The sequence below is a fragment of the Cardiocondyla obscurior genome, linkage group LG03, assembly GCF_019399895.1.
Source record: "Cardiocondyla obscurior isolate alpha-2009 linkage group LG03, Cobs3.1, whole genome shotgun sequence".
Taxonomy (NCBI): domain Eukaryota; kingdom Metazoa; phylum Arthropoda; class Insecta; order Hymenoptera; family Formicidae; genus Cardiocondyla; species Cardiocondyla obscurior.
The window spans coordinates 5,768,232-5,787,323 of record NC_091866.1 but is presented as its reverse complement, the minus strand read 5'-3'; the positions used below and the strand labels follow the sequence as shown (position 1 = coordinate 5,787,323).

General features: G+C 33.4%; 2 protein-coding genes and 1 pseudogene across 4 annotated transcripts; 1 reads left to right on the top strand and 2 right to left on the bottom strand.

Moving 5' to 3' along the window:
• Positions 1 to 4,662: 4,662 nt before the first annotated feature.
• LOC139113903 (uncharacterized) lies at positions 4,663 to 15,240 on the bottom strand. Of its 3 annotated transcripts, XM_070675351.1 has the most exons (10): positions 15,157 to 15,240; positions 12,273 to 12,391; positions 11,523 to 11,734; positions 11,111 to 11,170; positions 10,929 to 11,021; positions 6,767 to 6,977; positions 6,334 to 6,526; positions 6,096 to 6,176; positions 5,895 to 6,011; positions 4,663 to 5,254 (listed from the first exon to the last, which is right to left on the bottom strand). In XM_070675351.1, coding segments are annotated over exons 2-6 (465 nt in total). In that variant the 5' UTR covers positions 12,275 to 12,391; positions 15,157 to 15,240; the 3' UTR covers positions 4,663 to 5,254; positions 5,895 to 6,011; positions 6,096 to 6,176; positions 6,334 to 6,526; positions 6,767 to 6,879. The 3 variants fall into 3 exon arrangements, with proteins under 3 accessions (XP_070531452.1, XP_070531453.1, XP_070531451.1); XM_070675352.1 differs by lacking the exons at positions 12,273 to 12,391; positions 15,157 to 15,240 and adding an exon at positions 11,822 to 11,878 and having other exon boundaries at positions 11,523 to 11,666; XM_070675350.1 differs by lacking the exons at positions 12,273 to 12,391; positions 15,157 to 15,240 and having other exon boundaries at positions 11,523 to 11,815.
• Positions 12,442 to 17,654, top strand: LOC139113794 (uncharacterized; annotated as a pseudogene).
• LOC139113749 (uncharacterized) lies at positions 17,548 to 18,999 on the bottom strand. The gene is made up of 3 exons (XM_070675127.1): positions 18,994 to 18,999; positions 18,799 to 18,915; positions 17,548 to 18,665 (listed from the first exon to the last, which is right to left on the bottom strand). Exons 2-3 carry the CDS (start codon positions 18,869 to 18,871, stop codon positions 18,187 to 18,189), a joined length of 552 nt encoding a protein of 183 aa, XP_070531228.1. The 5' UTR covers positions 18,872 to 18,915; positions 18,994 to 18,999; the 3' UTR covers positions 17,548 to 18,186.
• Between the last annotated feature and the right edge of the window lie 93 nt (positions 19,000 to 19,092).

Here is a 19,092-nt window from a genome sequence, read left to right as displayed (position 1 = left end):
GGTTTTTGACCAGCATTGCGTATAAGCAACTCGCAACTGCTCTTATGCGGCAGACAGGCTGCAAGCGTGCAACATATAAAACAATCACGTCACGCGAAGACGCGCTTGTTCTGTCGTCTTGGCGATACATTTCTCGGTTTGGCGATACATTTTCCGTCTTGGCGATATCATTTTAAGTTTGGCGGTACACGTATGGCGATACGTACCTCCAATCTAATGTATCGCGAAATATTTGAGAAAATATGGACCACCGAAAAAAAGTACCGCGAATTTTTAAAGAAAGTACCTCTAATCCTATCATTATATGTATAATGTATCTCGTGCATTTCGTACCTCGTGCTAATGTATCGCAAAAAGTATCTCGTATCATCGTGTACCTCGAAATTTTTTAGTACCTCCAAAAATATTTGAATTTGTTCCTCTAATTTGGCGGTACTAGGCGATACATGATTAACAGTGTATAACTTCGTGGGCAGTATTACTGTTTCACCCGTTGATGAGCGAATGCCGTCGATTGAACGTCTCGCGTTGATTATGTCAACTCTCACGTCGTATGCGCCTCGAGGTACCGTCGGCGTTTTCTCGCTTCCGCATCTTATAGATCTCAAACTCGGCGTTCTCAATCCTACTAGTTCTGAACCGATTGGTGTCATCATCGGTGCCAACATTTACAATAAAATAATCCTTGACGGATTAAGGAAAGGCGATTCAAATCAATCGATTGCGCAAAATTCTATTTTCGAGTGGATAATTTCAGGCCTAATCAACGCACGGATCTGTGATGCTGTATGCGATAAAAAAACCTCTCTTGAACGTTGCCGTTTATCACGCTATCGCTCACAACAGCGAGTCTCTCGATCTCGCTGATGCACTTGAGCGTTTCTGGCAATTGGAAGAGCCTCCCGCGCACCATGGTTCGTCGCTCGAAGACGACAAATGTGAAGCTCATTTTGCGAGATCTCATTCACGCCAGACCGACGGCCGATACGTCGTACGTATTCCGTTCAAATCGCCGCCGCCGATCGATATTAGATGTTTGAGATCCAAGGCACTTAGCTGCGTAAAATCTTTATTGCGCCGGTTTCAGGCCACACCTGATCAAGCAGCCGAGTATCGTGCGTTCATGAACGAGTACGAATCTCTCGGTCATATGCGAGTAGCCACTTCGTCGAGATTACAGAAGGTTTTCATTCCGCATCACTCGATATATCGCCTCGAGAGTGTCACGTCTCGAATTTGCGTCGTGTTTAACGCCTCGAGTATTACGTCGAACGGGTCGAGTCTTAACGATCATATGCATTTCGGGCCATAAATGCAAAACGATCTTCCCATCTATGGTTACTTCTCCCCGCTCTCTTCTCATCGAGGATTTTTCCCCTGTCCCCTCGCCTCCCTCAACGCTCCTGAGTTAGAACCCGTGTTTATTCCCCCTCACAGCACCCCGCACTAGCAGCCACAATTCGCGTTAGCAGCCACCGTTCACGCCAACCCACCCACACGTCCCCAAAAAGTTTGTATATAAAATATGAATAATTGATAATAAAAAAAAACTTACGTTTAGTTTCGCCGTATTTTTTTTACCGACGGCAATTCGCTGTCGACAAAGACGAATCGTTTTCCGTAGGTGCACAAATTCATTCTTTTGTCTATTACATACCCACACTCGTCACCCACGGGATTTTCAGGAACAGAACGAGGGGTTCTGTCAAATACTAAAGTTTCCCCACGTTCACACAAACCACGTATGTGGTTATCGTAATATAAATTTAAGTGCATACAAGTGTTTTTATGGTTTGTGTTACACCACACACCACACACGCACTAAACGGGGTATGATCCCCCAACTCGCGGCGCGCAAGAATATGTATGAACACTTCCATTATGTTATTAAGATGAAGATCCACATATGACTGACAGGCAGTAGCTACGAGCTTGCTGCAAACAGTCGAAAAAGACAAACGAATGCATTTTTTTATCAACAGCAGTCTCGGAGGTGCGACATATACTCGTGCAAATCTTTTACAGCGTTTGGCACGTTTGAAACTTAAGATGCATTCTAGTACGCGATGAGAGATTAAGAAATTATTTCATTTAAAAAATACAAAACTTACAAATCATTCTTATGAACCTAGTGTTTAAAAATTAATCAATGACACGTTTGAAATAGAAATTCTTTTTATTGAAAATAATATGCGTAATATACATATAATTCAGTTTAATTTTATCCACTGTAGTCCGAAAAGATATATCCCGAAGGTGCGACATATACTCATGCGAATCTTTCGTACAGCTACACGTTTGAAACTAAAGATGCAATCTTGCACACGATGTTAAAAAAATTAATCGGTTACACGTTTTGAAATAGACATTTTTTTCATTGAAAATAAAATTTATTGATAATATGTGTAATATACATTTAACTCTTTAATATAAACATTTGAAATATAATATTGTTACGCCGGGAACGGGTCAGCGAACGTCTCCGCGTTCGCGTCTCTCACACTCACACACTCACACTCGCGGCGCCTGAACTCCGCGAAAGAAAGGAAGACGTTTTATAAAAATGAACAAGAACGGTTTAATAAAAGAACATGCAAGCGATACAACGTCTGCACCGATTCGAGACACGGGCAGAACTGTCATTTAACCATAATAATAAATATTCGTTCCCCTGGCAACGGGGAACCGAAACCTCGGAGCGAGCCGGCAGCTTCATGCCGCTCCGTATACCGGGCGTAACACTGCCCCCCCCCCGCTCCTCCAGATTGTCGCCCCGACAATCAGGGGAACAATATATAAACATTTAAAACATATACTCGTGCGAAGCTTTCTTTGAAAATAAGAGCATTGCAGACAGTCAGAAAGCATTTTTTTTTATCAACTGCTGTTTTAAGGTGTGTGTGACATATACTCACGTATAAAGAGAGGCTGTGAGAAAAAGCTAGTGTTGCGAGATCAACCAGCACGTGTTAAAATGCGAAATATGCAAAAGATGTTAGTATATAAAGAGAAAGATTGTGAGGTTTAAATTTATTAGTTGAGCTTAATCGAGAACGTTTAGACTTGTTGGTGAAAAAGTTGGTGAAAAAATGGCTTTTTATGATAATTAAGCAGATCGTCGCATTGAAAATCACATTAATGTGACATATCCAGCTGATGGAGTAAGTATTATATTTTAACTTTTTAAATTATATTTTTAAATTAAAAATATGATTTTTATGCTATTTTTTTTACAGCATATGTATGTTGATAGTGAGCTTATCCATAAGGTCGTAATAAAACATCTTTTGACGTTACAAATACCGCATGTACAACCGGTGAGTTATTATCACATAAAAATAACAATTTTATTAAAAATATAATTCAAATGTTGAATTAACTCAAATATAACATGCTTTTTTCTAGGATTCGATAGACCCCGAAGACATAAAAATTGCGGGGTTTATTAATGTTGGAAAGCAGCGAACAATTCGTCGCGAGCGACAAAAAGATCGCGAATATAACAAATACATTTGGATGGGCCCACCTGATCGCGGCGATGAACTTGGACTGAGAAATTTATACAATATGAATTATGATCCAGCTTTTGAGCTCGAATCGTGGGATTAGGTTAAGAAATATTTTATATTATATATCTTAGTTTATATTATATTTTATATATTAGATTTATATATCTTGGTTTATATATTATGTATCTTAGTTTATGTGAGAGGTGGAGGAGGAACTGAGATAGAGAAATGAGTAAAAAACGATAAAATAGAAAACATGTGAACAGGGATATATGTTGAAAGCGAGAAAGGATATATGTGAGAGAAATAAGTTAATTATAGCAAGCAAAAATTATGAAATGTGAGAGAGGACTTGTAACACTATGGAGAAATAATAAAAAACGCAATTTTTAATATTACAAAATTTTTTTATATTTGCAACTCCTTCTGACGCTGCGACCATTAATTGAATATTTTAAATACAATGACATATAAGATGCTACACTTCGTCACCATCCGCTAACATAAATTTTTTTTATTTTTTAAATTTTTATAACTCCTTTTGACGCTGCCGACCATCAGTTGAATATTTTAAATACATTCTGTAAAGCGCAATGCGTAAGATGATTTCCACATCGCACAGTAATAATAGTATCTAAAATATTTAAAGATTCAACATCTTCATAATCAGCGTCTAAGGTTTCAATGATGTAATCTTCTCTAACATCGTCGTCGAGCATATCAACCAACCATGCACATTTTTCATATCCCTTGACATATATAAATCGTGACACTTCGTCACCATCCGCACCTGCTACAGCTGTTGTAATTAATTGTTTTGCCATGTTGTATGGCACGGTTTCTTCTTCCCACGACAATGTATGATGATATTTTATTATCCAAGAAATGCATGATTTTTGAGATTGCGCTAAAAACTTCCATGGCACAGGATTTGGTAATTATGCACTTTAGGGGAGCAAGTCCCGATTACCTTGACCTTGACATATGTTGTCAAGGACACCCTCCTGAGTGACCATGAAGAAGTTTTAGCCGTCGCTCGTTTTTTATTAAAAAGTTATAAACAATCAAAGTTTGGAAAATATTAGTGTTATTTGCAGTACAGTGACGGGTATAAATAAATAAATGTCTTTTAAAGAAGCAAATTGTTGGGATATTGAAGTTATTTTGTTATTTTATTTGTCTCTTTCATACAGTAATAATATTAACGGGATTCAAAATTTAAATTTAACATTTGTTTATAATAAACGCTGTAACTATAGGAACGACTACGTCGACTTCGTCCAAAATTTTACAAATTTGTGAAACACATTTAATAAACATACACATTTAATATATAATAATTATAAAAAATAAAAACTTACTTCGTGGTTTAAATAACGGAACCTTCATTTTTAATTGAGCCTTCTATCAAAACTTGTTAAAAAAAACATTTTCAATATATGCTTATCAACATATTATAACTTATTCAATATTTAAAGTTCCAGGTAACTAAAGAAAGAAGCCGCAAACCCCAGATATTTAAGATTACTTGCATAAAAGAAAAAAATGTAAAATGCTCGCTACACAAAAATAAATACTTTTACGTGGAAATGTGATACAATTGTAATAATTGCTTTAAATTTATTTTTACCTTTTACGTCTTCTTCCAATAATATAAAATATTTAATTCGTTCAATTATCGCTGTAAGTCCTGTCTAGAATAAGTTTCTCTACACCAACGCCCAACAACTCACTGGATACAGAGACTGAAATCCAGATATTTAATTATAAGGAATACCATGTAGATAGTTAATCATAACATTCTACACACACTACTGAAAAACGGAATTTATTTTTAAAGTTATTTAAACATTTAATTTCTATGTATTAATTCCTTAAATAGAATGTTTTTTTTATATTTTGTTGTAATGAAAGAATATCTTTAATGAGAAAATCAATGTACAGGAATGAAAGGCTTCAATAACTTAAAAAGTAACTGCTAATCTTGAGAAGTGTATACAGGGTGTCCCAGATCAGTGGACGATGCCGAAAATGATAGGTAGATTTAATCAAATTAAAACGAAAAGTCCTGTATCATTTTAAAAAATTTTCAATAGTTTTCAAGAAAAAAATTAATTTATGTACGCGTAAGAGCGACGAGGAAGCGTGGGCTGAGTGAGCGCGACAGACGACGGTGTCATTTCTAGTCATTCGCCTGTCGCGCTCACTCACGCGCAGCTTTCTTGTCGCTCTTGCGCTAGACAAATTAATTTTTTTTTCAATAATGGTTACAAATTTTACAAATTCGTAAAGGACTTTTCGTCTCCAAATCTGATTCTTTACCCACAGTTTTAATATTGCTAATAATATTTTGGACACCCTGTATATACATGAACGTTTACATACTTTGTAAGGAAAGCTCATTAAGATCCGCGCCAGTATCGTTGTCATTATTATAATTAATTATTGTTCTATCGTCCGCTTGGTCTCTCGAATTATTTGTGTCGTCATTATTGATTGAGTCTAAATAAATATCGAATTAAATTAATAAGTACTCAGGACAAAACGTGTTAACATTTATATTTATAAACGTTAAAAAATACTAACCAATATCAGCACTTATATCACCTGCTGGCAGATTTCTAATCGGTAAAATTTTACTAGACCTTAATTGTTCGATTGTTGAATCTAAAAAATAAGTATATTTATTAAAAAGTCTTATCTATAATCATTGCAAAATATTGACCACAAATTAAAATTATTTTCTTGAGTACAGTTACAATATTTATAGTAATGTAACGCACTACTTAATTCAATTCTATTAATAATACACTACTAAACATACCATGAAGTACAGTAGATAGTATTGGAGGTGGTGTCATTTTACCATTAGAAGATTCGCTAAAATCGGTTGTGTAGTCACTTTCTCTTTTCCTTTTTATTTTTTTTTTTGCTTTGACTAGTTCCTGGCACTGACGTGTCTGATGTATCGGTCTTAGTTTTTCTTTTTACAAGATCGACAGCAATCTGGTATTCATCTGTCAATAAAAATTATTATGTATACATGTACAGGTTGTAACAAAAAAAAACACACACATGATCAATAATTAATTAATAATAATGTAAGTCGAAAAATCCTGAGCCATTTATATAAATATATTATTAATTTATACAAAGTATATATTATTAACGGTATGTACAAAATTGTATGAGTTTGTTACACAATGTTTATAAGTTTTTTTTAAACTAGTAATATTAATAATAATAATATAGATTACCAGTTTGGAAAAAAATTTTTTTTATGGTCCAAGATTCCCAAGAACTCAGTGGGGTTTTTCGCTTGTTAATTGCTTTTCAGATGTTTTTGTCAGGCCATTTGCACGTAATTTCATTAGACGTATTTGAAATTGTTATCCATGTTGTTGGGATAACTTCTACTGCAGTCGATTTTTCGGAATTCTGCGTAAACTCGACTACAGACCAAAAGAACTGAAACAACACAAATTTTATTTGTAATAAAAATTAAAAAATCTATCAAAAAAAGTGAATGCAAAATGTAAAAGTACCTTTTCTTATTGTACACTATATAATTATATTAATTTAATTTTATATTAAAAAATTAAAATTTAAAGTATTATATAGATTCACTGATTTCATATTAATGTATTATATATATATTAATTAAATTAAATTAAATGGCAGAGATTTCTTGTGTAATTATGTTAATTATTTGTTATATAAATATTATTAATTCTAATTATTTAACATTATTATTAAAATATATATTGGTTATTATTGTGTATGAATTAATGGCATAATTATAAATCTATTTTCATACGGAAATTTTACACATTTTGCTTGAATTTCGTTAATATTAATAGTATATGTATCTTCAGAAATATTTTGTACTAGTCCCACATTAAATAGTTCAGAAGAACAAGGTGAATTAAAAAACGTTGTCGAGTCTATAAACTTTTTTCCCGTTAAAAATATTTCCAATGTGTTAGTATTTTGGAAAATGCTATCCACACATAGTACAGACTTGTCCTTAAGCATGACGCAATTTTCTTTATTTGTTGTACTGAATTCATACTGTCCAATATCCACTTTTTTGTAGAATATGCATCTTTCCTCATCAATAATTTGCACTTTACTTTGATGATATAAAATCGGATAAGTCTTGTCGTTCTGTTTGTCTTTCTGCTCTTCTTCTTTCAGTCTGTTACATATTTGTTGTAAAGGGTGTTTTGTTGTTTTAATTTTTTGTTTTATTTTGTACAGAAAATTTTCATATTTGAAACAACTAAATGTATCAAGTAGACCGTGCAATAAGCAGTCTGCAGGTAAATGAATAAGGCCGTGTACATTATGATTGATGAACTCAGGACCGTAAAGAACTGAATATTTTTTAACAAAATACTGAAGAAGTTGCAAAGCATAATCATTATAAACTGAATATAATGCAGGAGTACATAAAATGCGAATAGCGCATGATAATGTCATAAAATGTTTGTACATGTTCTTATTTCTCATATTTTTTAAAACAATCGGTCCAATGTACAATAAAAATTGTCTTAGTTCAACAGCTTTAAAGTATTCTATGTCATCTAAGCTTCTTGGCAAGCGGCCAAAGTCTGTGGGTATATAATTCTTTAAAAATAATATTTGATTGTTAATAGCTTTTTTTCATTGTCAGTAAAGCGAATATTCTTTGGTCCTCGTACCCAAAACATTATTAGTTTTTTCATTACACCCAGAAATACTAGATGCATACCATCAAGGGGTACTTGCGAAACTAATCCTATGTTAATATTTTCAAGAGAAGTTATACCTTTATGAAATTCTTTATCTAATTTATTTTTAAAACTTGCATCAGTACGTAAATTTACATTAACATCTAAAAAAGGTAGTCGGTTATTAATAAAGGTACCACTCTGAGTACATTTAGTGCAACTGTAAAATCCCATGTGACCTTTTGTACATAAAACAAATGACTTAGCAGGAGTATCGCAAAGTAATTTACTGGCCTTTATTTTAACAGTTTTATTGCATAAATTTAATCCATTATCTTGTAAATGTTTAAATTCTGTAACAAATTCTTTTAGAAATTTATTAACATCAGCTGGTTTTGTAGGCCCATGGTAAATTCCAGCTACAAAAGGTTTTGACGCACATTGACTTATTGAATCTACATCTAGAGAAATCAAAATTGGCCAAAATTGACTATTTAAACTGTTAGAAATAGGTAATCCGTCTATGTTTATACTAATGGGTAACACAGCTGGTTCTGAATTTTGCAATAAGAAATTTTGCATGTTAATACTGTCATTGACGAGTCTTCGAATTGTATTCTCTATTCCGATGTGACAGTAGAAACCAGGGGGTATATTAATTATTTCATAAGAACACGAATTTGGTGTTTTTAAAAAAGTACGCGAGTCTGCAGGAAACTTCGGATCTAGCACTCGTAAAATTTGCAACAAATCATTAATGGCTTGTTGGCTTAATAATGTCTATATTTTAAAACCCATTGTTTTGTAGCGTCAAATATAAACTCTTCAGAAAAAAATTTGTCATCATTATATTCTATGTTATATTTTGGTAATTGGAAATCATCGACCATTTCATTAAATCTTATAGATTCTGCTTTGTCTAATTCTGTTGCAAATGCTGTAATACACTGATTTTGATCGGTCTGTGTAAATTGATCAATATTTATTTTAATATTTATATTTTCTTCTTGTGTTACTGACTGAAATGCATCAATTTTAATTTGTGGTTTAGCATTTATTTTAATTAATTTGTTATTCACCAATAAAGTTTCTAATAATTCTTTTCTCACTATTCGACGCATATGTCTTTTGGACACAAAAGATTTATTTACTTTCCTCATATTATATTCACTTGTGAGTGTCCTCTTGAAAAATTAATTATACTTTTAAAACGTAAAAAATATTATAAATTATTTTGAAAAATATTAACGAAAACTGATGAAGTTATTATTTGAAGCACACTCTTTGTTTACATTCTTTGTCTTTTGATATAGCAGTTAACTGTCTCCGACTGCCGTCGTTTAACTTCTGCATGTCTCTTTCGAATTATTCCGATCTTTTTTTTGACTCTTTGACTCATCTAGTTATATTATCTAGTTATATTATACTTCTAATTAACCGCTGATATAATTCTGATTGTAATGTACCTTGTAATACAATATATATATTATGTGCTAAGCACATGAGAGATAGCATGAATCATAACGATAACTGTACAAAGAAAAGCCTAAGATAAGAATTAGCATGTAAGCTCTTCAGCAAATGTAATTAATAAGCAATTGCAATAAAGACCTCATCTGAAGTAAAGCTGTTCTTTATACTGACACATTTCTAAATTTTTAACGTAGAGCACAGCTTATCTGTGCCTCCTTTTGTATTGCTACCCGACGCTATGTTTCATATTTTTAGGTAGTTTAGGTTATAAATAAGTTTGTTACTTATTTTAGACTGATTTCCCTCAGAGACAGGAGTCATAGTTTGCGACGTCATTGTTGAAGCTTCTTTGTCTCGTAAGAAATGTCACTCAATTATATACCGATGTCAAGACTCAGGATAGATATATATATATATACAGGGTGTCTCAGCCCATGTGTAAAATCCTATACAGATAGGTAGGTCTTGGGGAAATAAGTAAAAAAGTTCTTTAACGTTTTGAAAAATTCTCAATACTTATTGAGAAAAAAATTAATTTGTCTAGCGCAAGAGCGACAAGGAAGCTACACGTGAGTGAGCGCGATAGGCGACGGCGCCATTCCTAGCCATTCGCCTGTCGCGCTCACTCGCCCGCAGCTTCCTTGTCACTCTTGCGCTAGACAAATTAATTTTTTTCTCAATAACAATTGAGAATTTTACAAAATGTTAAATAACTTTTTTATTTATCTCCCTAAGACCTACCTATCTGTATAGGATTTTACACATGGGCTGAGACACCCTGTATATATATACAGGGTGTCCCAGACATAACGAAAGATACTGGGAGGATAGATAGAATTGATTGAGACAAGTAGAAAATTCCCGTACCATTTTACAAAATTCTCAACCGTTATTGAGAAAAAAATTAAAATGTATAAATTGTATAGGCGTAAGAGCGACAAAAATGCTGCGCGTGAGTGAGCGCGACAGGTGAATCGCTAGAAATGGCGCCGTCGCCTGTCGCACTTACTCACGCGCAGCATCCTTGTCGCTCTTACGCCTATACAATTTATACATTTTAATTTTTTTCTCAATAACGGTTGAGAATTTTGTAAAATGGTACGGGACTTTTCTACTTGTCTCAATCAATTCTATCTATCCTCCCAGTATCCTTTGTTATGTCTGGGACACCCTGTATAATAAACAAATAAAATTACAATATAATAAAAAAATTAAATATATTTTATTTTTATACCAGATTGGCTGCTAGGTCTTGACTCTGTATTTTCGACATATATTACTTCACTTAGTTCAGTTTCTAAATTTTCTCGTATTTTGCTTGCTGTATCTATATATTTCAAAAAATTATCTACAATTAATAATCTTTATCTAATGAGCTACAATTAAAATATGAAAAACTTAATTCATTTAACTTACTCATAACAAATGTTGGATTGCAGTTTAGTTGTATCGCTTTTAAAACTTCGCGTTGTTGCTCTAAAAAATTTAGGTAAATTTTATTTCAGATAAAATATAATTTCTTTAAAAGCGAATTTAATTGGACTGCACTGGTACGCACCAGTGCAATCAAGGTCAACCTAAACCAATCCAAGTATATAAGTAAGATGGATACTTTTCTCTCGTTCCTACATTGATGGTGTACAGCAGCTTTATTTGAACCGATGCACACCATCAATGCAAAAACGAGGATTAAATGACATGTCATTTTTATACTTGGGTTGGACTAGAGTGGGTCAATCTCAATTGCAGTGGTGCGTGTCAGTGCAGCCCATGAAATTAGCTATACGTTATTAAGTTTTTATACAATATTTCAAGATATTTTAAATACCTACGGCTTGTTGTGTACTTATGTTACAAAAAGACAAAGTTGGTGCAGTAGTCATTAAATCCGGAATTATATCCAAAACATCGGAATCAACTTGGTTTTTTTTCTCATATGGTCCTCCTCCAGTCAAAAAAGTAGATTGTCTTTCTAATGTTAATATATTCTTACTTTGTTTTTTTAAATTAGACCAATATTTACGCAGTTGTTGTACATACCTTTGTAAATAGACATCAAACATTATTTAATACTACATACATTATTTATTAAGCTATAATGTAAAAGACAAACTATAAATTAAATACCTTCCCAGTGAACATGCATGTCTAAAAGACGTCTTAAAGGCGTCATTTTTGCGGCGTCTTTAAAGGCTCTTCTACAATGGCAGTAACAAACGGTCGTAAAGTCGTAAAGTTTTAAGAAAGTAACCAATTGTATCATAATTCTAAAAGAATGATGTAATATAATTCGTTATTTTCTTAAAACTTACGACTTTACGTCCGTTTGTTACTGCCATTGTAGACGAGCCTTAAGACTTCACCAAAAGACGTCTTTAAGACGTCTTAAAGACGACTTTAAAGGTGGAAGCACACAAAATGGCAGAGCCATAAGCAGATGACAAAAACCTACTGCGCGTGCGTATGTATTCACGATATTCCAATCTACATGAAAAGCCATAAGCCATGGCCATAAGCATACTTCCGTTAAGCTGTAGTATGGCGAATAATTTGGTTAATAAACAATATCAATACTTACATATTGTTGCAAATCAAAGTATTCTTTTTCTTTTACCATCCAGGACGTATTCGCTTATGGCTCTGCCATTTTGTGTGCTTCCACCTTAAGACATTTTAAAAATCCGCGCTTATTGTAACCTAAAAATATAACAACCTAAAAGTTAAGCTGCATTAAAGGTTCGTCTACAATGGCTGTAAGAATAAGACTGTAAGGTTGTAAACGCGGTTGCAAAGAGTTTATTTCCGGTGTAGCATGTAGGTTGTAAGCAAAATGAATTATTTTCATTTCTTACGTCTTACAGCTTTACAATCGACCAATGAAAAACACGATGGAAATCGCGCGAATGTTAATTGTTTTGTACCCATGGTTATCCTTTAGTATTGTATGTATAACGTATAAACGAAAAATGTTTTACGAACAAAACGAAGACGGCAACCTTCTGGATGATATTTCAGAAAGCGAAGAGTTAGACAAAGAAATAATCTCGATAGTTAGAGCGAATCGTTTTTTATATAACAAAAATGAAAAACTTTACAGTAACACTCAGGTGAAAAGGTTAGCTTGGATCACTATTGGTGAAAATTTATCTAAGAAAAAGACAGGTAATTGTAAATTACGTTACGTGTATGATATTAACAGAAATGTAGTCATTAAATAAATATGAGTTTATATATATATACACAGAGTGTCCCAAACAATGTGTCACTCCCAAAACTATGGGTAGAAAATTGAAATCTAAGACAAAAAGTCAAATGCAATTTTTAAAAATTCTCAATAGTTTTCGAGAAAAAAATTAAAATATATAAAATGTATAGACGTAAGAGTGACAAGGAAGCTGCGCGTGAGTGAGCGCGACAGGCGAATGACTAGAAATGGCACCGTCGTTTGTCGCACTCACTCACGCGCAGCTTCCTTGTCACTCTTACGTCTATACATTTTATATATTTTAATTTTTTTCTTGAAAACTATTAAGAATTTTTAAAAATTGCATTTGACTTTTTGTCTTAGATTTCAATTTTCTACCCATAGTTTTTGGGAGTGACACATTGTTTGGGACACCCTGTATATACAAGGTGTATCATTCTATATTGACAAACTGTCAGAGTTAGATAGGTCTCGTGGATACAAGTTAATAAGTCCTGTGTTGTTTTGCAAAATTCTCAATAGTTATTAAGAAAATAATTAATTTGTCTAGCGCAAGAGCGACAAAGAAGCTACACGTAAGTAAGCGCGACAGGCGAGTAGCTAAAAATGGTGCCGTCGCCTGTCGCGCTCTCTCACGCGTAGCTTCCTTGTCGCTCTTGCGCTAGACAAATTAATTTTTTTCTCAATAACTATTGAGAATTTTGCAAAACGGCACAGGACTTATTAACTTGTATCCACGAGACCTATCTAACTTTGACAGTTTGTCAACATGGAATAATACACCCTGTATATACAGGGTGTCTCATACCATATGACGCATCCGTGAGAAATAGGTAGGTCTCCTAAATACTAATCAAAAAGTCTTATACCATTTTGTAAAATTCTCAATCGTTACTGAGAAAATAATTAAAATGTGTAGCGTAAGAGCGACTAGGAAGCTGCGGGCAAGTGAGCGCGACAGGCGAATTCGTAGGAATGGCGCCGTCGCCTGTCGCGCTCACTTGCCCGCAGCTTCCTAGTCGCTCTTACGCTACACATTTTAATTATTTTCTCAGTAACGATTGAGAATTTTACAAAATGGTATAAGACTTTTTGATTAGTATTTAGGAGACCTACCTATTTCTCACGGATGCGTCATATGGTATGAGACACCCTGTATATACAGGGTGTATTATTCCATGTTGACAAACTGTCAAAGTTAGATAGGTCTCGTGAATACAAGTTAATAAGTCCTGTGCCGTTTTGCAAAATTCTCAATAGTTATTGAGAAAAAAATTAAAATGTATAAATTGTATAGGCATAAGAGCGACAAGGAAGCTGCGCGTGAGTGAGCGTGACAGGCGACGGCGCCATTTCTAGCCATTCGCCTGTCGCGCTTACTCACGCGCAGCATCCTTGTCGCTTTTACGCCTATACAATTTATACATTTTAATTTTTTTCTCAATAACGGTTAAGAATTTTGCAAAATGGTACGGGACTTTTCTACTTGTCTCAATCAATTCTATCTATTCTTCCAGTATCCTTTGTTATGTCTGGGACACCCTGTATATATATATATATATATATATACAGGGTGTCCCAGTTGATGTAAAAAAGTTCTTAGTTGTAGGTTGGGCTTCCGAAAATAAGTAGAAAAGTCCTATACGGTTTTGTAAGTTAGGCGTTAATAACCGAGAAAATAACATTTAAAGATTTGACGCCCCGCGTGCGAGCAAAAACGCGCCGTTTGAAGCTACCGAGACGTTAGTGGACCTAGAGGTGTGGCTTATCTTACTGTATTCACAAAGAAATGAGTAATCTATGAATCTTTGTAAACAGAGTGGGATGGGCCACACCACCACTCTATTTACAGAGATTCATAGATTACTTATTTCTTTGTAAATAGAGTAAGATAAGCCACACCTCTAGGTCCACTAACATCTCGGTAGTTTTCAGCGGCGCGTTCTTACTCGCACGGGAGGCGTCAAATCTTTAAATGTTATTTTCTCGGTTATTAACGCTTAACTTACAAAACCGTATAGGACTTTTCTACTTATTTTTGGAAGCCCAACCTACAACTAAGAACTTTTTTACATCAACTGGGACGCCCTGTATATATATATATATATATATATATATATATATATATATATATAATTACGTTTTTGACGTAATCGAATCTAACCCTGGTTAACGTCCTTCCGATTACGTCGAAAACGCTGTTAAACGTACAAAAAACCAGCGCGGCACACAATTAATTATAACAAATTAACTGTACCAGTTCCACTCGCACGTATTAAGTCAGCTGATTGTTCTCAGTGTTCTCACTGTTCTCAGTCGCTGTACTACTGAACTGGTGGCACTGGTGCAGAAAGTGCTACCATCGCACCAATCGTACGTTATCACAATCGACCAATCATAACACTCCAAACAAAAAAGTAAAACGGTGAGTGGTTATCGCTTGCAGCACGTAGGTGATATTTGTTGCGATTAATTATAATAATAGAAGTAATATTTTGAGTTTATTTGTTGTAAAATTGCAATTTGTTAAAAAATTATGACCATTTATCAACGAAAAATTGCGGGTGATTTCACTAAGCTATAAAAAGAAATATTTTATAATGTCGCATTTATAACGTTAATGCGGAGTAGTAAGATGTTTTGCAAATTTACGGTTCGAATAAAACGTTTAAATTATGTAGAATAAAAAATGTTTTAGAAACATAACAAATATTGACATTGAAGCAACGTTTATAAAGTTGCAAAGAAAATGTTTCATATAAAACGTTATTTGAAAGTTACAAAACATTTCATTTGTGACGTTTCGAATTGTGAAATAAATATGAAAAAGAAACGTTTCTGTAATATTCTACGCACTGATACAAATAAAACGTTAATTTGTAACGTTTATGAAACCGTTTATTACCGTTACATAGAAACGTTTCAAATTTGCTTAATTAAGGTCAAAATGTGACGTTACTATAAGGTTACATGTTTAGCGGGTATTAAGAAGATTTACTTACTATTTACTATCCCCTTGGCAATGTCCAAGAATGAATTAAAATACTGAAAAGACTAACTTAATAGTGAGGGAGTAATATCACGTTATAGCGTTTGTATTAAGGCTCGTCTACAATGGCAGTAAGGGTAAGCTGTAAGGCTGTAAGGCTGTAGTGACTATAGTAGTATTAAAACAGCGCTGTCTACAATGGCTTCTAATAAACGTAAGGTAGGCCAATCAGAAAAAAGAAGGTATATTTTGAAATTTTTGAATGTGAAGTGATGTAAAGGTCACGTAGTTTGCGTTTTATATGTATATTGAAATGAATTTTAGAAAATTAGGATTATTAACTCTTTTTATATTGTTGAAGGCACAAAGTATTTTTCGACTTGTAGCCTCTCAGGTACAAAAAATAAAGAGAATAAGACGTTGGTGGGTCAGGCCGATCAATAGACGCAAAAGACAGGGATTCCTGTGCAATATATTTAATGAAATGTTATTGACAGATCATGAAGAATTTTTCTCTTACGTTCGGCTTTGGCCGGAACAATTTAATCATCTACTGCAATTAATAACTCCGTATTTAAGGAAACACAGCATTCGAAAATCTTTGTCAGTCAAAGCACGGCTAGCCATAACATTGTTGTAAGTAGCTTTAAATTATTGATAATATAATTTAATTTCATATTTTATTTAATTGCTTCTTTTCTTCTGTTCAGGTACCTTGCCCAAGGTGATACTGCGCACGATAAACATTTGGAATTTCGTATTGGAAAATCAACAGTATACAAAATTATACCAGAAGTATGTAACGCTATATGGCTTGCTCTTCAACCTATTGTTTTGCCCAAATTGAACGCTGAAGACTGAAAAAAGAATAAGCGAAGACTTTTTTGTAAAATGGCTTTTTCCAAATTGCATAGGGGCACTTGACGGTCGCCAAATAGAAATACAAGCACCGCCATGCTCAGGATCTGAATTCTATAACTATAAAGGATATTTCAGTATTGTTCTCATGGCAATGTGTGATGCCAATCTTAAGTTTACGTGGGTAGATATTGGTCAATTTGGTAAGTGTACTTTTTATTAAGCAATTAATGTCATCATTGAAAAATAAATATAATTTCTTTGCAGATTCAATAAGTGATGGTGGCATATGGAGTCAAACAGATTTAGCAGCTGATTTAGAAACTAATAGAGCAAACCTACCAGAACCTACACTTTTACCAAAAAGAGATGTTCCATTTCCTTATATTGCTGTGGCTGATGAAGCTTTTCCTTTAAAACCTTACTTAATGCGACCTTTCCCAAGAAGAGCAGACAAGATAACAAATAAGCAGTTAGTGTTCAACTATCGATTAGCACGGGCAAGATTGTGTATAGAGAATACTTTTGGTATTTTTTGTTCTCAATAGAGAATCTTACAGAGAAGGATGTCTTGCTGAGTAAAAACTGCAGAAATAATCTGTAAAGCACTTGTGTGTTTACACAATTTTGCTATGAGTGCTAATAACAGCGAAAACCAATATTGTCAGCCTGATTGGTGTGATGTAGAAGACGAACAAGGCAGAATAATCGAAGGCCAATGGCGTACTGTAAGAGCTGGACAATTTTTTAAACAAATATCGAGAGTAGGAGCTAACAGAGCTGGAGCTTTTTCCATAGGATTAAGAAATTATCTTTCAGATTACTTTATGTCTCCTATCGGCAATGCTCAAGCACCTTGGCAACTTCAAAGAGCGTTAAAGGGAAGCACCATTAACCTACCTGCTTAATTATTTTTAAATGTATTCAATTATTATTCAAATTATAAAAATTATTGTAAGAAAATTCAAATATATGTTAACATTTATGTATATTGTTGCATGTATAAATGTTGTAAAAGACAAATATGTAGAACGCATATGTAGAACGCATTTTTAGGAACATAGTATATGAAAATAAAGACGCACTTAAAATAAATTGTACTATCGTAGCATTAAAACAAATTACTTTTAATTTAACTAAAAACTAATTGTACTTTAATTTTGATTGGTTTTACCATGAGTCAGCGAACAAAAGATATTTCACATATATAAATTTTTAAACATAAAAATACTTTAAATATGCATACTTCTAAAATATCAAAGTCAACAGTCAGTAGTTCTTAATTCTCTCAGTCTTTGGAAATAACGTAAACAAACGTAAAAACAAATTTAATCTTCTTAAAAAAAAACTTGTGCAATATATTGCTTAATAGAAAATATGTCTCTTTGCACAAACAGGTTCTTTTTTTTTAAATATTATATATCTGTATTCCTAACTTTCTTATGTAATATGATTTATTACTAATTGCATTATAGCAATTAAACAATCTAATTGATTATATTCAGGTACTTTTTGCAAGGCAAAACTTATTGAACTCAACATAGCTTTTATGTCCAAAGAAAATAAAGATACAGATTCTGTAACTTGAGATGTAACAGGAACAGGTTGTGACGTAGCTAATAGTGCGTCTCCTACTTTATGTGCTAGCACATTTAAACTTTTCGACTGATCGAGTAGTGTTTTATTTAAAAAATCAACATTTTGTTTTTTGCACTTAGCGAATGAATCAGGTTCTGGAACACATTTTTGGAAAGTATTTGATGTTGTTTTCTGCACTTGCTTTGCACTTGACATTGTCTTTCTACTATCCTTATCCTTCAAATATGATAAGCTATTTTCAGGTTGAGATAATAGTTTAGGTGGTTCAGGTTGAGACAAATTAAATGTTTCCATTATATTTGAATACTCATTAACATCACCTAAAAAACCAAAAGTGAAAGAAAAGAAATAAAAACCTGTCTTTTATTTTATATAAAGAATAAAATAAAAAATAGAAGTTGAGAATTCAGATACTAACAATCAGATAGAATAAGTGATTCATTACACACGTACGGTGTAAGTAAAGAGAAACTTGAGGAAGTTGAGGGACAGCTTCTCTTATTGTTAGTATCACTACATAATACATCAGCTTCAGGTATTGACAGTTTTCTTTTGTAGTTAGATGATGTACTGAAACAAAAGAATTAAAAAAATAACAATGTACATCTCAACACTATTTAACACAAAATGAAAATAATTAGCACTCACTTTCAATGTTTTATTGTGTCAGCTAGAAACATTAAATCGTTATAAAGATCCCATTGAGGTGTATATATCTGATAGCTAGCTCCAGCACCTGATCGACCT